This window comes from Saccostrea cucullata, unplaced genomic scaffold, assembly GCF_032062105.1.
Source record: "Saccostrea cucullata isolate Sc308-1 unplaced genomic scaffold, CSIRO_AGI_Scuc_v1 ctg12544, whole genome shotgun sequence".
Classification (NCBI taxonomy): domain Eukaryota; kingdom Metazoa; phylum Mollusca; class Bivalvia; order Ostreida; family Ostreidae; genus Saccostrea; species Saccostrea cuccullata.
In genome coordinates, this window is record NW_026938774.1 from 9,778 (window position 1) to 37,138 (window position 27,361).

A 27,361-nucleotide genomic window follows, 5' to 3' on the forward strand; every position below is an offset into this window, starting at 1 on the left:
TTCAGTTGTTCATAGAGACGAATTTGTCGGTATGAAAGACAGAAAAATAGAAATCAAAAATCATTTGGGGGGGGGGGTATTCAGTTTTTAAAGGATCTAAAATACAGTTAACACAGTTTTGGGGATTGTAGATTATGATCAACTATTTTTTCATTAATTAAGCATTTTGTTTAACTTAGACAGGATGACAACTTTGATTGCTAAGCGATGACAGGTGCCCCAACTTCAAACATCATGTAAACCATGACGTCACAATTGAATCGTGAAAAAACTACGATATGCTCAGAGTTAATTTTGCAGACATACCAATTTCAAAATGTAATAACTTTGTTATAAATGCAGATATTTTTATTCTGTTTTCAGTTTTTGTCGTGATTTTACATGGACCACCAAAATACACAAAAATCTCAAATTCGATAAATTTTGCCATAAGGTCGATTTCTATCCGACGAGGCTCATATATTGTTGCAAATCGTTAAGATGAACATCTTACCTTCTGTTATGTATCACAAAATATTGATCATTAGAGTCAGAGCCTCTGAGGCCCAAATTTGAGTAGTCAACCCCTTTTTCTTAATATCAAATGAAAGGTCTTGTGATTTCAAAGACTTTTTGTTCAACAACTATTTGGAGAGTTCTTTTCGTTGTGGTGTTCTGCCGAATGGAAATATTTAGGGGCCACCCCTATAAGTCCATAATGGGGCCATTTTACAAAAATTCAAATTATGCATATTGTTTAGAACATTATTCTGACCCTCTTTTGTTCAATATTGCTTATTAAAATTTTCCCCCCTTTTAGAGATATGAAGCGTCAGGGATTTAGCATTTTTGGTCCCTTGTGACCCCTAATTACGATACATACGATTAAAATTTTATAATATATTGTTGCAAATCGTTAAGATAAACATCTTACCTTCTGTAATGTATCACAAAATATTGATCATTGAAGAGTTTAAGATGAAAGATTTCTGGCCCTCTAAGCCCCTTTTTCTTGATATCAAACGAAAGGTCTTGTGATTTCAAGACTTTTTGTTCAACAACTATTTGAAGAGTTCTTTTCGTTGTGGTGATATGCTGAATGTAAATTATTAGGGGCCACCCCTATAAGACCTTAATGGGGCCATTTTACAAAAATTCAAAGTATGCATTTGGTTCAGAACATTATCCTGCCTATCATTAGTTCAATATTGCATATCAAAATTGTCCCCATTTTGGAGTTATGAAGCGTCAAAGATTTTGCATTCTGGCCCCTTGTGACCACTTATTACAATACATAATTATGATCAAAATTTTTTAATATTTTGTTGCAAATCGTTAAAATGAATATCTTAGCTTCAGTAATCTTTCACAAAATATTGATCATGAAAGAGTCAGAGATGAAAGACTTGTAGCCCCTCTGAGGCCCTAATTTAAGGAGTCAGCCCCTTTTTCTCTTGATATCAAATGAAAGGTCTTGTGATTTCAAAGACTTTTTGTTCAATAACATTTTGAGTGTTCTTTTCATTAAATTTGGAGTTATGCCGAATAGAAATATTTAGTGGCCACCCCTACAAGTCCTTTATGGGGCCATTTTACAAAACGTTAAAGTATACATATTATTTCAAACATTCTGACCCTCTTTTGACCAATAATGCTTATTTAAATTTCTCCCCTTAACGAGAAATGAAGCGTCAGGGATTTAGCATTTTTGGTCCCTTGTGACCCTTTATTACGTAACATTAAAGAATTTAAGATGAAAGACTTCTGGCCCCTCTGAGCCTCGAATTAGAGGAATCAGCCCTTTTCTTGATATCAAACGAAAGGTCTTGCGATTTCAAAGACTTTTTGTTAAACACCTATTCAAAGATTTCTTTTCGTTGTGGAGATATGCTGAATATAAATTATTAGGGGCCTCCCCTACAAGACCTTAATGGGGCCATTTTACAAAAATTCAAAGTATGCATATTGTTTAGAACATTATTCTGACCATCTTTAGTTCAATATTGCTTATCAAATTTCCCCCCTTTTCGAGATATTTTGCATTCTGGCCCCTTGTGACCCCTTATTACGTAACATACGATCAAAATATTTTCATATTTTGTTGCAAATCGTTAAGATGAATATCTTAGCTTCTGTAATGTATCACAAAATATTGATCATTAAAGAGTTAGAAATGAAAGACTTCTGTCAGTCAATTTTGATGAAATGTCTGTTTCCGAAATATAGTTTGTGATTTCCTCCTTTTTAGGGTGTTTAGATGTATACAGATTTTTCACAAAATTACAAGGTGATCCTAAAATTCCATTATATTTATATGAAGTTTTTCCCTCTTCAGTTATTTTTTTTTCAATTACATATTACTTTGTTGCCGTTTATGTTTTAAATGCAAGAAATATGGTGTACATTTCTCACCATATTTGATCCAATAAGCTCTAGTTTTGATGTATGCACCTTGTGATTTTCTCTCATAAATCTCGTTTAATTCTTTTTCAAGTTTTTGTTTTTCTTGGTTATTTATTTCATGAAAGGGTCGATTTTTAATGTCTTTGATTTTTCTTTCTATCATTTTCATTTCTATCTATCATTTTAACTTTTTGTTTCAAGCTGCTCCTTTTTTGCTTTGAGAATCCTATTGAAAATTCTTTTATTAAGTATTTCAAAGTCCCTTTTTCTTAATATCTAATAAAAGGACTTTTGATTTTTGTTCAACATCTATTTACAGATCTCTTTCCGTTTTGGAGATATATTGAATGGATATATTTTAGGCCACTCTTACAAGTCCTTACTCGGGCCATTTTTCAAAAATAAAAAAAAAATTAAAAAATGCATATTGATTAGAATATTAATTTGATCATTTTTTTGTAATGTACTAGCATTTCATCCTTCGCGGCTACTGAATCAAAGATATAGACTGTTTTCTAATAACGATTTAAAAAATCACTTCTCATGAATTGATGAAATGCATGTTAATCATTCAGACTTAGCAACCATCCAGACGTGTAAGATTAAGATATTCATTTCTCTAACTCTGTGTGCTTGTCATGACGGTTACCATTAATGCATCGTGGTAACTGTAATATGTTGGTATTTTTTTAATTTCTGCTTGTAAAGATGTTGACAAATACACATGATCAAGAATAGTTGCCCCCTCTGTTGTATTGAAATCAACAATTTGCTTGAAAGCTTGATTACTCATAAAAGTTTGAATAGACCCTGTATGTCTGGCATCCTCATTGAAGTCTCCAAGACAAACGCATAACTTTCTCTGAGACATGTAATAAGTGATCACTTTTTCAAATTGTACTAAGAACTGGGAGACATCCAATGCCTGTGGCCGATAGACAGTTAAAACTACTATATCTTGTGACACACATTTCACACAGACCCCCTCAACATTCTTAACAGGAAGCAAACAGACGATTTTCTCCTGTTCCGTTTCTTTGACATAAACAGCAACACCTCCACCCTTTGATGCACGCAACTTCAAAACCTGATCATTGCTCTCATCATACACATCTTCTCTAATTGCTTGGTGAAACTTGAAGCCATTTATTTCGAACATACTTGCGTTATGTCCGGATCGCAACCAAGTCTCTGTAAGACAGATGATATCTGCATTTCTACAACGGTTATCGCTGAACAGATCTGCAAAATGTTTATTGAGACTTTGAATGTTGTGAAGATATATTGTGATGCCTTCCCTTAAAATACAAAAGTTTGGTAGGATTAATCTAGACATTCCTTGCAACGCTGCTTTGACCTCTGGGTCAGCATATATCTTTCTCTGTATGGATTCCTGTTCTTTTGTTTCAATAAATAATCCTTCTTTTGACGTAACTCTGCTCAACGCAACATAGGCTTGACCAGGAGAAAATGTCCGATCTAAGTTCACTACAACTTTATCAACTGTCATGCCTTGTACTTTGTGAGCTGTACATGCCCAAGATAATCTTAATGGAAACTCAGTGATGCCGCACTACATTCTTTGTTTTCTGTTCTAAGATCTCCTCTTGAACTCTTTCAATTAGAACAATATTTCCATTTTTCGTTTTAGTTGCAGACTTCTTTCCAACATTTGTATTGTCAAATATAACTCCAATAGCAATAACAGATTTTGCCACATCCATTTGACCATATACAAAATGAGATATATGCCCCATAACTCCATTCACAAGACCATCCTCTACATTGCAGTTCGTTGTGAGCATAACTCTTGCACCAACTCCCAATAATAAACTGCTAGAGAGATTGTCTGTTTTCGACCTTGTTAATGCTTTTCCTCTTAATATAAGCTTGCCTGATGTTCTATCTTTCAGAAAATCTTTCGCATCAATCTCAACAAGATCTTTACAAGATCTTCTTAGCATTGTCAAGTTATATGCATTAACTTCGTCATTTGTTGCATAGACGTGCAGAACATCCTCTGGTCCTTCTTTTACACAGTCGTTTAGGATAGTACGTGTTTCTTCTTCAAGTGGATCGTTTGCTACTCTACTCCGGAGTGAATTCAGTGCTGTTGCAAATGGAATGTCTTCACGTTGTCTCATAATTTCAGATAATTCCACTACTTTGAAAAAGTCTAACCAATAGTCAACGGGATAGAGAGCATTATCCTTATACAGTCTTTCCTCTTTTCTTTGTTTCACAGGAGGTAGCTGGTAGAAATCTCCCACAGCAATCACTGATATTCCTCCAAATGGTTCTTTGCATTTTTTAATCTGTACAAGTCTTTCGTGAACATAGTACAATAATCTTTTATACACCATTGAAATTTCATCAATAACCAAAATTTGCAGATCACAAAGTTGAACTCTCATTTCACTTAGACTCTGTTCTTTTAATGGTTCGTATGGCAAAGGCATATATTTTGGCAGTGAAAATAAATGGTGGATAGTATTCCCTCCAATGTTAAATGCAGCTGTTCCAGTAAACGCAGCAAGTGCCACTGATATACTGTTGGGAGAAGTCACGTTTTTCCCTAGTATTCGTGATGCTTCACAATTTATGGCTTTGATAAGATGGCTCTTGCCTGTTCCTGCTCCACCTGTTATGAATATATGAAGAGCATCAGACTTCTCTCCAAAGACTTTCTTCAGACACCACTCTCGAACTAAATAAAATACCTTTATTTGTGTCTCATTCAAAGAATTTTGTTCAGTTGATATGATATTACGCCCTCAAATTTACAAAAAAATTAACTGTACTCTTGAAAAATAAATTTTAGCTAAAACATATCTTGAATATATGAGCGATTTTAATCTAGAAAAGAATTTTACCGATATTGCCCAGAAATACTAATTATGATGCGAGATTTTTCGGCGGAATTAAAATTTCCGGAAAAAAATTGTAATTTTCGTCATTCAGTTTAACATTTTACCGGGTGCGCATGAATTTACCAACTTCTTACTTGGCAAACAAATAAAACTGTATGGGTGCGACTTCCATGCCAAAAATCACGATGGTAAAATTATGCGCACTATGTTAATTTCTTAAAAATACCCATTTTTGAGTTGCTTCCCTTTCGTTGTACGTAAACAGTATGACGTCACCGGAGTGAAAAAACGCAGACGAATGATCGAGCTGTCAAAGTTTTGTTTGGAGATATCCAGGACTGTTAATTTAATCTAGGTAAGTTCAAATACATAGAATAGCTGTGTCATGAAAAAGAACAACATTTTAACAAGTAACCCTAACCCTTTTCCCGATTCTCATGCACATTTAGGCTAGAGACTAAGAGAGTAAGAGGCGCACGGATTAAACAATCATGAGATTGCAAACATTCGTGTCCTATGGCTACACTCGTTATATAGCACAGTTTAATACAGTTTGTTTCAAGTTAACACATATTTTTAAAGATCCGAGTATAGTCCAGGGTACATATGCCAACTTTTTATTATTTATGGGCCTGGTAATAGAGCTACCACTATCATTACTGTAGGTCATGTATTAGGCTATATTGTCGTCAGCTGTAAAGTCGTGCACTTAATCACAGTTGATCAATCGTCATAAACAATTTTTATTAACGATACCTTTCCCTTATAACAGATGTATTAGTCTATTAGAGGAATATATAACGCTCTTTCGAGAATTTCGCATACTCTCATTTTTTTTTATTGGAAAGTACCTGTTACTATAAATAGCTTTACTTGGCGCACTTAGTCAAGACAAACACGTTTATTGGATTTTAGGACAAATAAATATGTGGAACTGTTTATACTGTTTTCAAGTAAAAATAAATAAATAAATGCTTTAATTCAGGCTATGAATTCACAGAATTATTACATTCATGCATGAGTTTTTTTTTTTTTGTTTAGTTATGATTAGGTAGATCTAGAAAAGTTACTGGTGAATTCAAATTACTGAGCCATTGACCCCTGGTAAATATGTAGGTGAGGTGAATACAGGGAAGTTTAACAATCATGGGAATTTATGCATGATTAAATAATGTTATACCAGGGTAAAATTCCAATAAGGAATTTTTTTTACATTAGATTATATATATGCTAACTGAAAAAAATCACTAAAATAAAAATCATCTTTTCATTGACAATTAATTAAGAACTGTTAAGCAATTCATGATGTTAAAGACAATTTTGGAAATTGCAGATTCAAGTGTATTCAAATCATGATCATCACCTGGGAAAGAAATGCATGACTAGCTGCTGCAACAGGGTATCAAAGTTTTACCTTGGAATTAGAAAAGAACTTACTCTACGGTAGGTCAATACTGATAGATTGATAGTCAGGTACACTTTAGCTCACCAGAGCTGAAAGCTCAACATAGCGTCAGAAGCAAATTGAAAGTTGGGGGGGGGGATAAATGAAAGGGGGGCTAAACTAACAAAAAAAGGTAAACCCCAATGTTTGATCGACGATACATAGAAAATGTCTATCTTTGCAAAAATGGAGGGGGGGGGGGGGGGCTAAGCCCCACCCTAGCACCCTAATTCTGATGCCTATATATATATATGCTCAAGTTAGCTTTTCTGATCACCTGTTGTCTGTTTGTTATCCGTCTGTCTGTTTCTATCTTCTCAACAACCATTGGGTCAATTTAAACTAACTTAGGTTGGTACAAAGTTTCCTTGTTTGAAGGGATCGAGCTAGTGTAATTTGTTCAAATGTTTTTGAGGAGCGCCTCCCCCCATTCCTAGGGGAGATAATAAAGAATAGAGAAAAATAAGGTTGATTCATTAAGAAATCTCCAGAACAACTGATCCATAAAACAATGAAACTTACAAAAAATAACACACTTTTCATTTTAAGTGTTTGTTTAAGCTCATAGTCCATCCATCTGTTTTTACATCTGCCTGTTTATTCAACTTTTAACATTTATATTCATTTTAATATAAAAGGCATTTTTATGTATTGCAGATTTTAGTTTATTCAATTCATGGCAATATAACCTGGGATAAAATGACTGACACAAATGGGTATCAAAGTTTTACGTCAAAGGAATAAGAAAAGAACTCCAAGGTATGTCACTACAATCATGTACTAGAGTGATGTCTGATAATGACCGGTACATTTAAGCTAATAATTCACCTATCCTCAAAACTTTCCATTGAAATATAAAAGAAAAATCATTAAAAGTCATCTACTTAATTCATGCCTGGACAGAAAAGCTGAAACATATTAATATGTTGAAGCATCCTAGGGTAGTGGTTGAGGCTATTGTTTTATGTTAGCTCACCTGAGTCTTTAAGTGACCTTTTTCTGATCACAGTAATGACTTTTCAAGCTTTTATCTCACTGTCCCATCCATCTAAGCTGTCTCAGTACTCCTGCCTGTTAACTTTTGATATTTATAATAAATATAAAAGGCATTCTTGTTTATTGCAGAGTCTTGGTTATTCACTTCATGCCATAACCCTGGACTTTAAGAATGACTGGCTACAACAGGGTATCAAAGTTTTACCAAGGAGAAAAAAACTCATGCAACTTTGAGATACATGTAATATTAGGTAGGTAAATTACTCAAACTAATAGAGCATACGTGATATGTTTCTGCTAGGAATAAGGGAAACTGTCCAATTACGTATGCAATTAAGCTATGTCCCAACCCACCAAGATGCTATGCACTTTTATTTTTAAGTTATTATTATTATGCTGTCTGTTTTCATCTATCGCCTGACGGTCCATCAAGTGTTAACATTTGAGCATTTTCAGCTTCCTCCCTGCAACTGCTAAACCAAATTCAACCAATTTTGACACAAAGCATCCTTGGGTGAAGGGGAATAAAATATGTAAATTTCATGGTCCCTACCGCCTTGGGGCCTAAGGGGTGGGGCTAAATCACTCAAATTAATACAATCTCTAAAATTCTTCTTCTTTACTCCAGGAATCAAGAAGTCAAACTGTTGGCAGTATTGTAATTACATGTAGCATTGAGTCCTCTACCAAAACTGTGAAATTCATGGCCCCAGGGTCAGAGGTTCTAGTGAGCACTAGGTTGAGGCTAAATAGATTATATCGTGAAATGCCTTTATTTTTTGAAAATTTTCTTCTCTGATCCTGGGTATGAAATAAACTAACCAAGAACATAGGTTAGTAACGTAGATTAAGGCTGCCTCTTCAAAAATTGGGAAATTCATGGCCCCAGGGTCAAGGGTTTTTAAGTGTTAGGGTGGGGGTGGGGGGGTTATTGATAATATATATAATGAAAATACATTAGCTCTTTGAGAATCTTCTTCTCTGCTCCGGGGTACGTATTATACAAAATTAAACGAAGTACATAGTTATAATGAGTGAAAACAGCTCTTCTAAAAATTGTGAATTACATGGCCCAGGGTCAGGAGTTCTGGTGTAAGGGTGAAGCTCTATTGACTGTAGAGTGAAAATGCATAATTTATTTAAAAATATACTCCTCTGCTTCTGGGTATTAAACCAATGAACTAAGTACATAGTTACATGTATGCCATCATTAGGAATTAAGGGTGCTTATTTCCAATTTGTGAATTTCAGGGCCCCTTGATCAGGAGTGGTAACAGGACGGGGCTCTATTGATTATATAGTGAAAATGCATGAATTCATTGAAAATCTGTTCCTATGCTCATGGGTATTGATGATAGCATATATTAATATGATGAAGAAAGGTGCCTCTTTCAAAATGGTTAATTTCAGGGCCCCTGGGTCATGGGTACCGGGAGGGGGAAGCAGAGTGATGCAGTTCTTTACCAGATATCCCCTTCTTGTTATACCTATTGTGGCCCCCTACCCCCTCTCCTGTTATGATTTTAATACTCTAGAATCTACACTACCCCATGATGCTTCCAAGTCAAAAGTGTCATAAAATCAGACCTGTTTACTCTTATGATTTCGCTGTATTTTTTACGGATTTTTGGTCCAAAATACGTCTCACGTTTTGCCGTTATGAAAATACGGAAATTGAAAATACGTTCCTTTACCATTTAGCACATAGTGTTTATTATGATCTCTCTTAGTTTCACACTTTTTAATTTCTTAAAAGAGGAAGATTTCTAACACATGAGCGATGTCGGGTTGCCAAAACGATGAGGTATTATAAAAGGTCAAAGACAATGTTGTTTAACCATGTTTTTGTAATTAGAAGAGCAGTTGTTCTCTATTAATACATGAAAAATCGATGAAAAGTGACATCTTAATGGCAAATGCCAAATTTCACAGACAAATCTACTCAAAAATACTGAGAGACAGTGAAATGGGTAAACACCTGGTCTGTAAAATTCTTTTCTGGTCCAGTAGTTCTTGAGAAAAAGATTTTTTTTTTTCTATATATTTCTATGTAAAACTTGGATTCCATATTGTGACCCCACCCTACCCCTGAGGGTAATGATTTTTATAATATAGAATATAGTACACTATCCCATGGTGCTTCCAAATAGGTTTCAGTTTTTCTGGCCCAGTGGTTCTTGCAGGAGATGATTTTTTAAAATGACCCCACCCTATTTCTTTTCTTGATTATCTCCCCTTGTGAGGGGACTAGGCCCAGTGGTTTTTGAGATTAGTTGAAAATGTCAAAAGTTTACGGACGACATGCAGATGATATAGTGTGATCAGCTTTCAGCTCAGATGAGCTATAAAGTCTAAGTATCAAGAATTACGACAAGTCAAATTGACTTGACATGGAGTTGCTGTGGCCCATGGGCTATACAATCTTGGATTATATATTTTGTCATAAAAGCTTGTACATCTGCTTAAATGTGTGTTTAAATGCTGGTACTTTTAATTGTTGCATGTAATTAAAATGACACATAAATTGAATTGCTGCATATTATATTTCAGCAGCATGTCTGAGGTGAGAAAAAGAGATTATCCTTGTGTTTGCTGTAAGAAACGGACAAATCAGAGAGATCGACGTAGAGTGACAGCTGCACAACGACAAGTTCTCCAGAAGTGGACTGTACGTGATGTAGATAAAGATGAGGTGTTATGTAGCTTATGTCGGATGAAGATCTATTCTCATCTAAAGCGGAAGACAGAAAAACGACAAAACTTGGAGAATGACTTAAAAGACACTTCCTTCTCTCCTCCTCAGCAGAAGCAAGTTAGTGTTAGGAATGCTGCAATTCACAGTCCTCCGTCTGTAACACTGTCCGTGCCCTCCACATCTTCCAGTCATTCCAGCTGCTTCATCTGCAGAAAACCTGGACCAAAGTTGGTTGTGGTGTCATCAAATGAGCGTCACTCTGTTTTCTTACGACAGGGAGTATTGATTCCATCAGGCTCAAGATGCTGCACACGTCATATCCCAGATGGAAGATTCACTGAAGAAGCACTTGAAAAAATATCTGCATTTTCAGCAACATCAACACTCAACAGGACTTCCATTGTTGATATGCTCATGTACCTTAGAGAGATTGCCTTGCTAAATGGAGGAAAAAGAATTGACTTTGATGACCCAAGTGCACTGAGTGAAAAAGAGTATGTCAGCCTCACTGGAATCAGCAAAGTTTCCTTCGATGATTTATTATCAGCAGTAGATGGCAAGGTAAAGAACACATCCACCCGTAGTGTAAGAACCAGTCTTGGAATTTTTCTTCTAAAGATGAAATCTGGTCTGTCCAATGAAATGCTGTCAACAATATTAAATGTTTCCAAGTCCAGCATTCATAGAGCCATTGCAGTAGTGAGGAGGACACTTATGGAGACATTTGTACCAAAGAATGTCGGATTTCAGCACATCTCCAGAGAAGATGTTATCCAGAAGCATACCAGACCATTAGCTGAGTCTCTTTTTGGTGGTACTGGAACCCAAGCTCTTCTTGTTTTAGATGGCACATACATTTATATTCAAAAAAGTATGAACTTTGCCTTCCAAAGAAAGACATATAGTTTACATAAGGGTCGTCCACTGGTGAAGCCAATGATTGTAGTTACAACTAGCGGCTATTTCCTGTCCGTTCTAGGACCATACATAGCAAAGAACAACGATGCAGCAATATTGAACCACATCATGAAAACTAACAAAGAAGATGTGCTGCAGTGGGTTGAAGAGAACGATGTGTTTATTGTTGACAGAGGCTTCAGAGATTCCTTGACCTTACTTGAGGACCTTGGCTTGTTATCTGCCATGCCTGCTTTTATGAAGAAAGGTGAAAAGCAAATGTCAACAGAGGATGCAAATACCAGCCGTTTAGTGACAAAGGTATGTATGCCACACAATTCTAGTTAAGAAATGATCAGTTTTGATAGATGAATGATTTAATTAGTTTTATTTGATATATTCACTTTCAATTGAACTCTTTATTATTTATGTTACAGATACGCTGGGTAGTAGAATCAGCAAATGCTCGCATAAAAAGGTGGAAGTTCTTTGATCGCATCCTTCCTTCATCCCAGGTGCCATTCATTAGTGACTACATCAAGATTGTGTGCGGAATTTCAAACAAGTACTTTCCACCTTTGTCAACAGGTATGTTCATATGCTTGGTAAATGATAAGCATTTATTTTGTTTCATTTTATACATTATTTTGTGTATCATATACAGAGTGTTAAGTTTCTTGTTAATACAATTTCATGAATTATCTTTAGGTTGCACTGAGGAAGACGCCATTGTGGCAGCTAAGATGCAGTACCTTTCCAGACAAATCAACCACCTGAAGGAGGAAGTAGAAGAAAAGAAGCTGGATTCTCGCTCTGCCACATGGAAACATCCTGATGAGCTTCAGGATTTTCCTCGTCTTGATGAAGATCAACTTCGTGAGTTGACCTGTGGCACATATCAAGTGAAGCTTTCCAGTAGTTATGCAGAGGAACACTTTGGGAATGGAAGTGATATCATGGTTCATAAGGAAGACCAGTCCTTGATTAGAGTCAGGATCAGAAGTCGGCATGTTTCCTCCAAGTCTTACCTTCTTTGGATTCGATATGATGAGGCAAGCGTGATTGGATGGTATTGCAAATGCCGTGCTGGTGCAAGAGTTGTTGGTATGTGTGCCCACATTGCCGCAGTGATATGGTATCTTGGATTTGGACGCCATATGGAGTCTTTCAGGTCTGTAAGGGACTGGAGCAAGTTCATTGATGATGCAGCTGTCATTCCAGATGCAATTGATGAGTCTGAATCAGAGGACGATTCCTCAGACTGTTTAGAAGAATGAAAAGTATTGACTGATCTTCATAGATATGCAAGTTAACTACATTGTATGTATATACAACCTGCATTATATATGATGTGATCTATCAAGTTATTCTTTAATGTTCTATAGTCATTTTTGTACAAACAGAACTTGTATTAATCTTGATTCATTCATGAATATTGTTGGGAAATATCATGTTTGAGTGTATTAACTCGGAGGCGGTAATAGGCCGCTCATCATGTATATTTATGTAAGTATTATGTTCAAGTGAAATATCATGTTTGAGTATTTTATCTCGGAGGCGGTAATAGGCCGCTCATCATGTATATTTTTGTATCTATTATATAGTGAAATGAAGTGAAATACCGCTCATCATGTATATTTATGTATCTATTATATTCAAGTGAAATACATGTATCATGTTTGAGTGTATTATTCAAGTGAAATATCATGTTTGAGGTCGGAGGCGGTAATAGGCCGCTCATCATGTATATTTATGTATCTATTATATTCAAGTGAAATACATGTATCATGTTTGAGTGTATTATCTCGGAGGCGGTAATAGGCCGCTCATCATGTATATTTATGTATCTATTATATTCAAGTGAAATATCATGTTTGAGTGTATTAACTCGGAGGCGGTAATAGGCCGCTCATCATGTATATTTATGTATCTATTATATTCAAGTGAAATATCATGTTTGAGTGTATTAACTCGGAGGCGGTAATAGGCCGCTCATCATGTATATTTATGTATCTATTATATTCAAGTGAAATACATGTATCATGTTTGAGTGTATTAACTCGGAGGCGGTAATAGGCCGCTCATCATGTATATTTATATATCTATTATATTCAAGTGAAATATCATGTTTGATAGTGTATCATGTTTGAGTGTATTACTCGGAGGCGGTAATAGGCCGCTCATCATGTATATTTATGTATCTATTATATTCAAGTGAAATATCATGTATCATGTTTGAGTGTATTATCTCGGAGGCGGTAATAGGCCGCTCATCATGTATATTTATGTATCTATTATATTCAAGTGAAATACATGTATCATGTTTGAGTGTATTATCTCGGAGGCGGTAATAGGCCGCTCATCATGTATATTTATGTATCTATTATATTCAAGTGAAATATCATGTTTGAGTGTATTATCTCGGAGGCGGTAATAGGCCGCTCATCATGTATATTTATGTATCTATTATATTCAAGTGAAATATCATGTTTGAGTGTATTATCTCGGAGGCGGTAATAGGCCGCTCATCATGTATATTTATGTATCTATTATATTCAAGTGAAATATCATGTTTGAGTGTATTATCTCGGAGGCGGTAATAGGCCGCTCATCATGTATATTTATGTATCTATTATATTCAAGTGAAATATCATGTATCATGTTTGAGTGTATTATCTCGGAGGCGGTAATAGGCCGCTCAACATGTATATTTAATTTATATGTATATTACATTGGTATGTTATGGAGCCAAAATTACAAAGTCAACAGTATAAACTCTCTTTGTTGTTTTTTTAACACACCTTTAAAACAAAATAAATTAAATAAATATTTATTTACTATTATATATTTTCTTGATATCTTGTTTACGCTTAAAATTCAGTGGATATCATGCATTAAATAATTAATATCCCAAAATTGTAACCTCACAGTGGTTTTGTTTGAAATTAAGAAATAAATTAATTAAAATGAATTTATTTAGATTGGAACATCAAACAGGTTGTATTTATTTGTGTCGATTAAATCAGATTTGTACTTTAAACTAGAACTGTCCAAACGGGACAAAATACCCCCGTTGGGTTTTTCCATAATGAATATATGTATCACACATAAATTATGAAATTTTTCTTCCATTGACCCTGAACTTCCCCAAATGACCTTGGGTCAAGGTCATGACAAACCCTTGAATCATGGGCAATCTTTGTGTGGAATGAGAACCTACCAAGTTTATCCATAAGAAAGATATGGACCAGACACAAATTATGAATTTTACTTTCAGTGACCTTGAACTTCCCCAAATGATCTTGAGTTAAGGACATGACACACCCTAAGGTCATGGGCAACCTTTCTGTAAATGAGAACCTACCAAAATTATCGATAAGAAAGATATGGACCGGACACATATTGTGAAATTTTACTTCCACTGACCTTGAAGTTCCCTCAATGACCTTGGGTCAAGGGCATGACATACCAATAGGCCATGGGCAATCTGTGTGAAATTAGAACCTACCAAGTTTATCCATAAGAAAGATATGGACTGGACACAAATTATGAAATTTAACTTCCAGTAACCTTGAAGTTCCCCAAATGACCTTGGGTCAAGGTCATGACACACCCTTGGGTCATGGGCAATCTTTGCATGAAATGAGAACCTACCAAGTTTATCCATAAAAAAAGATGTGGACCGGACACGAATTATGAAATTTTTTATCCAGTGACCTTGAAGTTCCCCAAATGACCTTGGGTGAAGGTCATGACACACCCTTAGGTCATGGGCAACCTTTGTATAGAGTAGTAGATTATTACGTCCCTCCGTAAGAAAGATATGGACGGGACACGTTTGCACAGACAGACAGACGGACAAGGTGATTCCTATATACCCCCAAACTTCGTTTGCGGGGGGTATAAAGATACATGCACATGCAGCTACACCCGCTAAGGAAATTCAATATCACATAGGGTCCAAACTTTCATTTTTCATTCCAAATTGAGTTGGAGATTTAGATCATTTTAAGACTTATGAATCATTATTCAGTACAACATGTAGGTACATGTAATACATTGCCCAGTATTTGTCAGTTTGTCATGCCTCATATTTTGACAATAGTATACTCATTAACAGCATAGCTACTCTGCTTGAGAAAATTCATACAGAATTTCGTAAGTTGAATCAAACTTGTATTTTAAACATGATAAATATATTTTTTAAATTCCAACAAATTTTTATCAACATGACAAAAAAAGGCAAATGTTGTCGACAAGATGGAAAAGTCTGTGCGATGATTTGATTTTTCTGTAGCTAATGAGGCGCGGATCTAGATTTTTTTCAAAGGGGGGTTGGAGAGGAAAAGTTATTATGACGTATGTTTTACATATACATGTAGTTAAATAACTCAATAGGCTACAGGATGGAGTATGTTTTTTTTTAAAAAGAGGAAGGTTGATCAACTTGGGGAAAAATCCTTGTGTGGATTACCTGAAAATTTTGAAAAAGGAAGTTAAATGAATACTGTATACAGGGTTATTTTCGCCCCGTGTTATTTTCGCCCTTTCAGGATTGAAAACAATTTTGCCCCGTTTTAAATTCGCCCAGAAGAGGGTAGGGCGAAAGGGGCGAAAATTTCCCTGTATACAGTATCCGTACACGAAAATCTTATTTTGTAAAGAAGGTGGGGTTTCATTTTATTTTCACAGCCGAATTTCTTCATATATTTCAACATCAGAATTTCAATGAATATTTCCTATTATAAAAGTAAAAACACAACAAAAATTCGGGACTTTCTTCTTTCTCTCTCTATCTCTCTTTATTGCAAATTCAAAGGGTGGTGCAACGCCCGTAACCCCCTGCCCCTCTGGATCAGCCAATGCTAGTTCTGGATATGTATATTGACTTTGGCTCATGAATCTTAGAAACTGTTGAACAATTAATAAACTCATATGAATGAGTAATTATTTTTCAATTCAGTTTATTTATTTATTTTTTTTATTCTATTCTTGAAATCTTGAATTGATATTGATTGTAACTTTCTAAATATCGCTGTCCTATACAATCCGTAGAATTCTTTTTTGTAACTTAATTTCTAGTGTGATATTTTTAAAAATGACCACTCTAAAATAAAATTCATGATTTTATTAATATTTTACCTTAGAACAATACTGGATGGAAAAGTTCAATGTGGATAAAATGGGTTGACAAGTCTCCTGAAGTCAATTTAAGTATATGTGTGTATACATATAAAATATATAGAAAACGTCATTTCTCCGAGTTAAACTACCGGTACAAAATTGTTCACATTCTACATGTTTAAAAGTACATACATACTAATAATTTAAAAACAAAATGAATTTATATCAACTTTAATATGGCTTAAAATTACGTAATACTTTCTTAAATGGCTCAAATTTTAAAGGAACCCCGACGTCATGACGTCGCAAATATGCGACGTGACGATAGCATTACCATGCTACGTTCAACAGCCTGGTGTGATGCAAATACATGTCTGTCGAAATTTTTTTCTATGAATATTTATTTTACATATCCTTAGGTTGATATTGTAAAAATTTTAGCTCATTTGAAAGAGGGCTGAATTTTTAGGGAAGTGAACCATGTTCTTTTGGAGGATATGTAATGTCTCTTCACTGTGTATTCTGTTGCCTCCGCAATAATTTCCTCATTTTGAGCATACCGCATACGGTTTGTATCTACAATTGATTTGACTGACTGTACCTTCTGCTTTCCTGTGATTTTCACATGCCCACTTTCATAAAATGTTTCAAAGAGATCATACCCTGGAGGTTTTAATTGAGTATCTGCCCAGTACGGCAAGAACAGCTGGAGTATACATTGAAAATATTTCTCTGACATTTTTTCTGCATCAAATCTTGGGTACCTAATTACAGCTGGCTTAGAACGTGTTCTCCTTTGAACAAATCCCTTTGAATTCTGCAGTTCAAACACATTTGCATTCGGAGTATTTGGTACCTGTGATTTAGCCAGTACTCTGAATTCTGAGCAAAATTCTGCCAAACACATATTCTGAAACAATGGCTCATTTGGTCGATTTGCGTACCTTTCTACAATGTTTGTCATCCATATATCGTCTTCATCATCATCATCAGAAAGTTCAATGTCCTCTTGCTTGTGTTTTCCTTTCAGCTGTGACAATGGCTTAGTCAGACGAGTAGGATTTTCACCTATAGGTACAAACACTACTTTCCTCGAGCATTCCCTCATTTTCAAATTACATACACGATAAACAGCCTCCTGTGCGCTCACTTCCCTATGATTTAAATAAGCAGAGCCAATTTTCTTCAAGGTTACACGTGCATTCTCATTTCCTTCTTCTGCCTCTATTTTGGTTTGTTTTAATACCATTCCCATTTCTCTCTCAGACTTTGAAATGTACGAAATTATGTAAACAATGCAGCTGAATGGATCCAAAACAAACTGAATATCCATATTGGCATCCTAACATTTTAAAAGGCAAGGATTGTACTGATTGGTCCAGAGTTCACATGGGTTTCTTTGAAGGACAACTGATTTCTTTTTTGAAAGTCTTTTGTGTGCTTCTTCGTATTGGCCTTGTGTCAGTCCTATGCGTTCAAACATCTCTTCTGTGGTTTCTGATACCTTTGCATCATCTTTTACTTCACTCCAAACTTTGAATAATAATTCTTTGGCGACTGTGCACTTGAGTTTAAGTTCCTCTCCATCATCATTCTCTGAGGTTTCCTCATCAACAGGGGAATTTATAAATGTACATACAGAAGGCGGCCTAGGAAAGTTAAACCTACAATCAGTCCCCTTCTTTCTGCATGACTTCGAATGTTTTCTGCTGTGTTGTTGTACAGAAAAATACAATATCCCTTAGCTCCATATCTTCATTATGACAGGGCACTGCACAACTAACATATTTGTTTATGAAACTGCATACAGCATCCTCTCCATCTTCGTCAAGTTTTGGAGCATTTTCTATCCAATACAAGCAGTGCATGTGAGGCGACCCTCTTTGTTGGAATTCTACTCTTTGGAAATAATCTAATACTTTCCCAATTGGTTCTGATGGTGAAAGTATAACTTCAGTCTGAAAAACATGAAACCTATGCTCAAACATTCTAGCAACTGTAACAGGATTGCTTCTGAGCACTTCATTCTTTTCAGACCAGTCCAGCAAACTAGGGTCTCTGTTATCATTTTGTTGTCTCAAAATTGTAGCAACTGCATCATTCCATCTGTGCTCTGCGGCAGAGAACGAGCAAAACCAAGTAGGTATTCCTAACTGTCGAAGCATAGCAAACAGATCCTTTTGAGCAGCTGACCAATATGCCGGTGTTCCACGTATAGGCTGCATGAATCGCAAAGCTTCGTCATTTTTCATCAACTTGGAAAGTATTTCAGGATTTTGTACCATGTTTGCTGTCACTAATTGCTCACATCCGATTCTTTTGACAGATTTTCTAATTGATATCTGTGTCTGCTCTATCACTTGGTTTAAATCCGACATAAACTGGGAGAAGAAAATATAACTGCTGTCACGTGCAAATCTGTCGTCAGTGTTCATAAGACGATTGTTAAAGTATCTTGACAGTGTTATTCGAGTTTCTCTACTATCATTCCAAGAAAAATGTCCACTAGGGAAAAGGTATGGAAATGTTTTAGCCTCATTCCCCTCTTCTTGTAGCATTCTTACAGGATTATTTCCTTCTCCTGGAGCAATATCAAAGATATCATCAAAGTAATGATCAAGGACCTCCAGTGCAATATCAACTGGTTGTAAACAAGTATCTGTTATAATATGATGGTTATCATCTTCTTCTGATAACACTTCGCTACTCTCCGATATTTCCTGATCTTCGTCCAAACTCCCTTTCCAGTTTGTATTAATTGCTACATCTTTGTACCATTGATTATTCAGTTTTAAATATTCTAATGCCTCAAAAATGTGCTTTGGATCAACAAACTGATATTCAATGTACCCCTTATAATTCAACTTTCTCTTCAGTTTAACTCTTAGAAGGAGGTCTTCTCCAGGTTTCATTGGTAAACTTGTAACTTTCTTTAGATCCGATGGAACACATACAACTGGCCCATGAATATTTCTCTGACCACCATTAGGGAGAGCCATGACTTTCATAAATGGTATATGGATTGCAATTAAGTGCTTCTCAAGGCTGTTCAGTTCTTTCAATTCCTTTGGAATATCTTCAAGTGTCATTTTGTTAGCTGCTGCTTCTGCTGGAAGAATACCCCTCAGGATTTTCCTGTGACAAGTATAACAAATCCATAAATTTGACCTTGTGCAATTCTGTGGGCATGATTCTGAGCACTGATGGCAATATTTTTCTTGAATACACAAGTCTGCAACGTTTGATGCTCGCTCACTCTTAGCATATGTTTCTCGCTCACATCTTTGAACTTGATTTTGAAACAAGAGACGATCACAGCAACAACATGAATAATCAATGCCCTGCAATACCTTTCCTTTAAAACCTCTTACTACTTCTTCCTGATTTTCGAATCTTACTCTTTGAGCAATCCTTCGACTTTTAACATTTTCCTTCTTTTTCATTTTTGTTTTTGCATTCAAATGGTACTGCTTTTTGCTGGAATATTTAATTTTTGACCTCAGTGATTCATCGTTCTTGTAATTTCTAGCTGCGTTACAGAGCTTTCTTTCTCGGAAATTTTCATTTTCCCTATATCTATTTGTACTTGCAGTGTTGACAAGAATCCTATGCTTTTCATCTATTGCATACTTCTGAATACTTTTCTTTTTGACTTTTTCTTTGTGCTCATAGTCTGTTGCGTACCTCTGAACACTTCTCTTTTTAGCGGCTTCCCTATGCTGTTCATCCGTTGCATATTTCTCAATGCTTCTCTTTCTAACCTTGTCCCTGTGATCACCATCTGTTGTATACCTGTCAAGACTCCTTTTCTTACTTCTCATTTTAGACTTGTTCCTGTACTCCATATCAGTGTAATACCTCTCTTTGCTTACCCGTTTAACATTAGTTTGGAATTCCTCATCATCTGCATATCTTAGAAAGGCTGCTTTCAACTTCTTCTCTCTAAAATCTGCATTATCTTGGTATTTCTTTCTCAAAGACTCTGTCCGTTTTGTTGCAGCACTAGATTCCTGCTGTAATTCAATGGTACAATGCCTTTTATTCTGCATACGTGTTCGGTTTCGGATTCGTTTGTCATACTCATGGCGATTTTTACACTGTCGAACTGGTGTCACATCTAATTCCTCTCCATTTACACTAAGTACTACATTATAATGGTTTTGATGGTGGTGATTTAAGTATATTGCTCCATTTTTGGTCTGTATACAAGGGTCTACTTCAGCTACTAAGAACCTCAACCAGTGCCCTTCAGAGTATGTGTAAATGTCAACATTCAGTAAGTGAACTGCTGCAAATATTTCAACCTCAGTAGCCCATGAACCTTCTTTTGACATTCCAGTGGAAGCAAGGTGACTTTCAACCGATTGTGTACCATCTTTTAGGAATTGTTTAAATAACTCTTGGTTTCCCATCATATGATCACAAACAGCAGAGCGCAGTTCATTGTGAAATTCCTCCGAGTTTGTAAGACTGAAAGACACATCTCTAAAAAAGCAGTTTCCATCTCCTAATATTTCCTTTTCAGACACTGGTTCTCTGATGTGAGTTCTTGTGCATTGATTATTATCTGAATTTTCTACACAAATGAAAGGAATATCTAACATTTGACAAAGCTGTTTTTTCATGGCTGTACTCAAGGGGATAAAACTAAACTGTAACTGCTCCTGACAAACAAAGATCAAGTCATCAATTCTGTTACATGTTTCATCAATGGTTTCTGCTGAAAACCTAGAACTTTCAGATACATTAGAAATATCTTCTTCATGATCAATCAAATCATTAACATCTGCAATACAGCTGATTTTGCAGGAAACGCCACTCAAGTTACATTCAACACCTTTTGAATACCCCATTGAAAGAGCAAGACCTTGAAGATGTGAATACACTTCATTTACATTTTGAAGTAAAATTCTTGTGCTCCTTCCAGACACACTTAACATTCCATCTGAACATCTAGAATGAGAGTCAAAAGTAAAGAAACCGCCTTCTGTTGATCCGATAAGCATAGTATTTCCACCAAAGCACACAAAACAGCCATCATTGTTTGTAAGAACAACCTGAAGTGCTTCATCTAGTGGTAAAGCATTAAAATCTGCATAGTTAACACCATCATCTGCTAATATAACACTCGCAACTGATTCATCTGCGTGAAATTGGTATGATCGATTAAATATTCTGTTTATACTAATTATGGTAGCCATGCGGTTTGCCTGGCGTTTTGGCTGTGAAGTTTGGTGATGTTGGCCTCCCTAAGGAGTAAGTTTTATATTGTTTTACTTGAATTTATATCTAACTTGATCATCTGTATCTAACAGTATTATGCAATATATTTTATCATGTTTAAATTCTGCAACTACAATGTTTTGTAAAACCGCGCATTTCCAGCATGCGATAGGCATAGGCCTGTTCAGCTCACATGTTAAAGTTACGCATTTAATTTTGTATGATTGCTTATGATTTTGATATTTTGTCAAATTTTTATTATGCTTTTGTAATTTGTTGTTTTTCACCCTCTCACAAGGTGTGTCCAATGAACAGTACAGTCACTGATCTTTGTCAACTTTTAAAGAAAATAACAGAATATGAAGAAGGAAGACTAAATATAGGATCGATCTACTTCATAACTGGTGAGTGACAAAACATGGAGACAATCACTGAGTCAGAAATCTGTCTGTAAATGTTACTTTCTATTTGTAAAATAACAACTAATTAAAGCACATTATAATAAATTAATATGTCTCTTTTTTTAATGCAATTTTTGTCTAACTTTGCTTTGAGTTTGGATCCAACCATATAACATACATTAATTATAGACTGAGACTCAAAACTCTCATAGGCCTGATTGATCTACAAAATGGCGGTCCAAGAAAATAGGCTTAAATTCCACTCAGAATGTTTAAATTTGGAAGTGTCTCTGATGCAAAATTAAATGAATCTAAAATGCAAGAAAATATTTTAATACAAAAAAGTCTTATGTTTTACAATCATGAGTACTTTCAGAAAATCTTTCTTTTTGAAGGAAAAAGAGAAGCAGTTCACAAATGTTGATGAGCAGAAGAGAAGAAACTCTGGCTGCACAAAAATCTGAGCTCTTGAAAAAGAAACAAAAAAAGAAATGAAAATATGAATGATATTCAATCAAAGGATCCAAATGATGAAGTTCTGGAAATTCCACATGGAGAGATAATAAGGATTTTTGAATTGACCATCTCTGCTCGAACTGCTTGAAAGCACTGAAAACTGTTTCCCTGGTGCTGAACAAACTTTTCTCCTAGACTGGAATTAAAAACTGTTCAATTTCTGGCATTAAAACACAATTTGAAACATGCTGAGGAAGCATCCCCCTCTCCTTTTGACCAAGTAAGGTTAAAAATTCTGCAAAGAGTTGCATTTGAATTGAATTTTTTTTTATACTTTTACCAGGAATGAACTACATTACTCATTTACTATGGTTTAATGTGTCAGATTGTCTATTTTAATTTTTCTTAACAAAGATTTTGTTGCCATGGTTGGAAAACAAACAACATTTCTGTAAAATCTTTTAAGATGCTGTATTATAAATTATCTACTGGTTACTTTTTTTAGCATGACTTCAAGCATTTTCATGAATAAACATGAATAATAATATTTCGTTTTTTGTTTACGAATAAGCAAGAATATTCATGAATGCTAATGTTTCATGAATTTTATTCATTCATGAACATTCCTGAAAAATTCATTAAATTATTCATGAATAGTTCATGAAGATCCTATGAACTTATTATTGGACATTCTTGAAATGATGAATCTTCATGAATATGACTCTTCATGAATTATTCATGAAAAAAAATATTCATGAATATTCATCAATTTTCTTTCATGAATAAAAATTCATGATTTGAAAATGTCCAATAATAAGTTCATAGGATCTTCATGAACATTTCATGAACATTTCATGAATTAAATTCATGAAAAATTCAAGGAAATTCATGAATTATTCATGATCGTCTCGCAGGGGTGGCATCTATAAAAAAAATAAGAGATGTTTATTCAAGAGGGCTATGGGCCACAACGCTTACCTGAGCACTGTAACTGGGCAAAAGTAGAAATTGGTTTATTGAAAATTTTAATCCAAAATTACTCCCATGTTCAATCATGTGTTTGCTATTGTTGAGAAGATGAATTTTAAAGAATTTTCCTAAACATTTCTATGAAAAAATTGGTCAGCCATTTTGGCCCCGCCCTACCCCTAGGGGTCATGATTTGAACAAACTTGAATCTTCACTACTTGAGGATGCTTCCAAATAAATATGACGAATAATGGCTTTGTCATTCATGAAAAGAAGATTTTTAAAGAACTTTCCTACATATTTCTATGTAAAATTTTGGTCGGCCAGTTTGGCCCCGCCCTACCCCTAGGGGTCATAATTTGAACAAACTTGAATCTACACTACCTGAGGATGCTTCCATATAAATTTGATGATTTATGGCTTTGCTATTCTTGAGAAAAGATTTTTAAAGAATTTTCCTTTATATTTCTATGTAAAACTTTGATCAGCCATTTTGACAAAACAGCTAGACAGACAATCAGACACCGGACAAAATGTGATCAGAAAAGCTCACTTGAGCCTTCGGCTCAGGTGAGCTAAAAATGATAAATTGTGGCTTTGTCATTCTTGAGAAGATTTTTAAAGAATTTTCCTTTATATTTCTATGTAAAAGTTTGGTCAGCCATTTTGGCCCTGCCTTACCCCCTGGGGGTCATAATTTGAACAAACTTGAATCTACACTACCTGAGGATGTTTCCCCATAAGTTTCATCTTTCCTGGCACAGTGGTTCTTGAAAAGAAGATTTTTAAAACATGCCACCAAATTTTCATTTATTCCCAATTATCTGAGAATGATACAACATGAGTTTCAATTTTTTAGACCCAGTGGTTCTTGAGAAGAAGATTTTTAAAGCATACCATCAAATTTTCACTATGGTATTTCTGAATTATCTCCCCTTGAAAAATAGTGTGGCCCTTCAATTGAACACTCTTGAATCCCCTTTATGGAAGAAAACTTTGTGCCAAATTTGGTTGAAATTGGCCCAGTGGTTCTTGAGAAGAAGTCGAAAATGTAAAAGTTAACGACAACAATAACAGATGATGGACACATTTTGATCAGAAAAGCTCACTTGAGCCTTCGGCTCAGGTGAGCAAAAAATAGATGGAGCGTTTGTATCCAAAACAGAGCTTGACCTAAATTTTTTATCTGATAAATCTGTACACTAAATTTCATCTCAGCATATGCAACCTCTGAGAAGAAAATGAAAGGAAATTGCAAATAATTGGAATTTTTCTAAGTCCAAGGGGCAAAAACTCAGACAAAAATGGCGCAATAGTACTAAAAATATTATTTGACCTAAATTTTCATCTGATAAATCTGTGTACTAAATTTCATTTCAGCATATGCAACCTCTGTGAAGAAAATGAATGGAAATTGCTAATAATTAAAATTTTTCTAAGTCCAAGGGGACAACTCTGTAAAAAACAAATTGTGTTTGGGAAACACTATGCGCCCAGCGTCAACAAAGTTCGAAAAAGCTATTTTTAGTATATAGGTCACAGTCAAGGTCACAAGGTCATTGACTTTGGTGTTGTTTGTAAGAACTTAATTAGTGGGGTATGCACACTAAATATGAAGTCCCTATCTCCTATTGTTCAAAAGTTATGGCAAAAAGTGGAAAAAGCTATTTTTAGCTTAAAGGTCACAGTCAAGGTCATATGGTCATTGACTTGGTGTTGTTTGAAAGAACTTTATTATTGGAGTACGCATACTAAATATGACGTCCCTATCTCCTATGGTTCAAAAGTTACAGCAAACAGTTGAAAAAGCTATTTTAGCATATAGGTCACAGTCAAGGTCACAAGGTCATTGACCTTGATGTCATTTGAAGGAACTTTATTAGTGGAGTATGTATACCAAATATGAAGTCTCTATCTCTTATGGTTCAAAAGTTTTGGCGAAGGTTAAAGTTGACAAAAGACAGACAAACAGACAGGACAAAAACAATATACGCCCCGGATCTATCCGGGCGCATCAAAAATTGGCATGACTGTCCTCAACACAAACCTTACCCTAGATTTTCATCTGATAAATCTGTATTACAAAGTTCATTTCAATATGTGCAACAATTGTGAAGAAATGGAATGGAATTCAAGTAGACCAACACCAACCTGCCCTTTGTTAACAAAGATATTCATCAAATTATTTGTCTTTCCTTTGATTATAAATTCAAATTTTTATTGCAAACATAGCACTTTTACAAAAATTTTCACTCAAAGGAGGGGAAACTTAATCATAACTTTGTTTATTGGCATGCAAAATAGTTCTTCATACCTTTACATACATGTAGCAAAGAAACACAGAAGTCTCTAATTAGACTGCAACTCTACTGGTCTGTACATATAATAAAGTAAAAGTTGCACTTGGATTTGAAACTTTGCAACAGGCAGCAATAAATATTATTATATATGTATCTTATTGTGCTCTATTTGTGTGCCAAATTAAATTGATACAAGTATGAGGAGTAGCATTTTGAAGGAATTTTACCGATTTTTTTTAATTAACTATGGCAACACACTGAATTGTGTAATTTGTGTGCCAAGTTATATTGAAATCAGACCAAACTGTAAGAGAAATATCATTTTAAAGGGTTTTTTTAATTGTCATGACAACACAATTAATCAAAAGAAAAAAAAAACAATGCACTAAGGTAACACATCAAGAAAATGTAGGTCAGGGGGTTCATGAATACAAAAATTTACAATCTACTCTACCCCAGAATGCTTTCACATAAGTTTCAGCTTTTTTGGCCCAGTGGTTTTTGTGAAGAAGCTAGATTTTGAAAGATTTTTCCCATACATTTCTATATAAAATTTTGATTCACCATTGTGGCTCTGCCCTACCCCTGGGTCATCATTTGAACAATTTAGAATTTACACTACCCCAGGATGCTTCCATGTAAGTTTCAGCTTTTCTGGGCCACTGGTTTTTGAATTAACCTGTTGACCATTCTCGCACAGTAGTTCTTGAAAAGAAGATGTTTAAAGTTTTTTCCTATATATTCATACATGTATGTTAACCTTCGACTCCCTGTTGTGGGTCACCCAACCCCCATGGATCATGATTTTAACAAGAGGCCCAGGGGCCACAGCGCTCACCTGAGCACATCACTTAGGAAAAAACATATATCAGATCAGACCTGAAAGTTTACTTAAGTTGGGGAGGGGGGGGGGCTTGAATTTTAACCCCCAAGGTGATCATAATTTGAACGAACTAGAATCTACTTTACCTGAGGATGATTACATACAAATATAACTAATTCTGGCTTTGAAGTACTTGAAAAGAAGATTTAAAAAGGTTTCCTTATATATTTCTATGTTAAACTTTGGTCGGCCATTTTGGCCACACCTTACCCAGGGTTCGACACTAACATTTTTAGGCTTTGGTCCGGCTGGACTAGTGCTTCTTTACTTTTACTAGTCCACGGGCAATTTTATTAGTCCGTCAAATATAAAAATAAATAAATACAATTAATGTTGCAATGTCCTTTTTATACTTTTTGAAATAAACAAAGCATTTACATAAAATGTTTATACCAAGAATTCGTTGAAATCGCTCAATCAGGAACTACGATCGTATTCCCAATCTCATTCGTTTTTCTCTATACATAATTACATCATCTAAACATCCAACATCTTTTTTATGTGTCATACTAAAACATTATCACTAAAATGTTTAATTTCATACCAATGAGTCCTAAAATTAAGCACAGAATTGACTCAGAATTACCTAACTTCCCGCCAAGAAGCTAGAAAGCTAAAAATAAATATGGGGTTTTCCAGTGAAAGTTGTCGAAAATTTGAACATCGGTAATTTCTTTTTTCTCCTTAGAAAACTTTATTAGTCCGTTCAGACTAATTAGCT

General features: G+C 35.1%; 2 protein-coding genes and 1 long non-coding RNA gene across 5 annotated transcripts; 2 read left to right on the top strand and 1 right to left on the bottom strand.

The window, feature by feature from the left end:
* Nucleotides 1-3,941: 3,941 nt before the first annotated feature.
* Nucleotides 3,942-5,482, bottom strand: LOC134251227 (uncharacterized). Its single transcript, XM_062733614.1, has 2 exons — nt 5,479-5,482; nt 3,942-5,089 (listed from the first exon to the last, which is right to left on the bottom strand). Exons 1-2 carry the CDS (start codon nt 5,480-5,482, stop codon nt 3,942-3,944), a joined length of 1,152 nt encoding a protein of 383 aa, XP_062589598.1.
* A 2,367-nt stretch (nt 5,483-7,849) lies between these two features.
* On the top strand, nt 7,850-12,858 carry LOC134251226 (uncharacterized). 3 transcript variants are annotated; one of them, XM_062733612.1, is made up of 3 exons: nt 7,850-7,943; nt 10,243-11,605; nt 11,722-12,858. In XM_062733612.1, the coding sequence occupies exons 2-3, from the start codon at nt 10,247-10,249 to the stop codon at nt 12,559-12,561; spliced, it is 2,199 nt and encodes a 732-aa protein (XP_062589596.1). In that variant the 5' UTR covers nt 7,850-7,943; nt 10,243-10,246; the 3' UTR covers nt 12,562-12,858. The 3 variants fall into 3 exon arrangements, with proteins under 3 accessions (XP_062589596.1, XP_062589597.1, XP_062589595.1); XM_062733613.1 differs by lacking the exon at nt 7,850-7,943 and having other exon boundaries at nt 8,795-11,605; nt 11,722-11,872; nt 11,993-12,858; XM_062733611.1 differs by lacking the exon at nt 7,850-7,943 and having other exon boundaries at nt 8,795-11,605.
* Nucleotides 12,859-21,605: 8,747 nt separating this feature from the next.
* On the top strand, nt 21,606-22,973 carry LOC134251225 (uncharacterized). The gene is made up of 3 exons (XR_009988689.1): nt 21,606-21,664; nt 21,930-22,035; nt 22,428-22,973. It is a non-coding gene; the product is annotated as an uncharacterized LOC134251225 (long non-coding RNA).
* The last annotated feature ends 4,388 nt before the right edge of the window (nt 22,974-27,361 follow it).

Coding starts and splice junctions, on each gene's coding strand:
- LOC134251226 (XM_062733611.1), top strand. CDS start 10,205: ATGACACATAAATTGAATTGCTGCATATTATATTTCAGCAGCATGTCT. Junction 11,606..11,721: donor CCAGCCGTTTAGTGACAAAG/GTATGTATGCCA, acceptor TTTATGTTACAG/ATACGCTGGGTAGTAGAATC.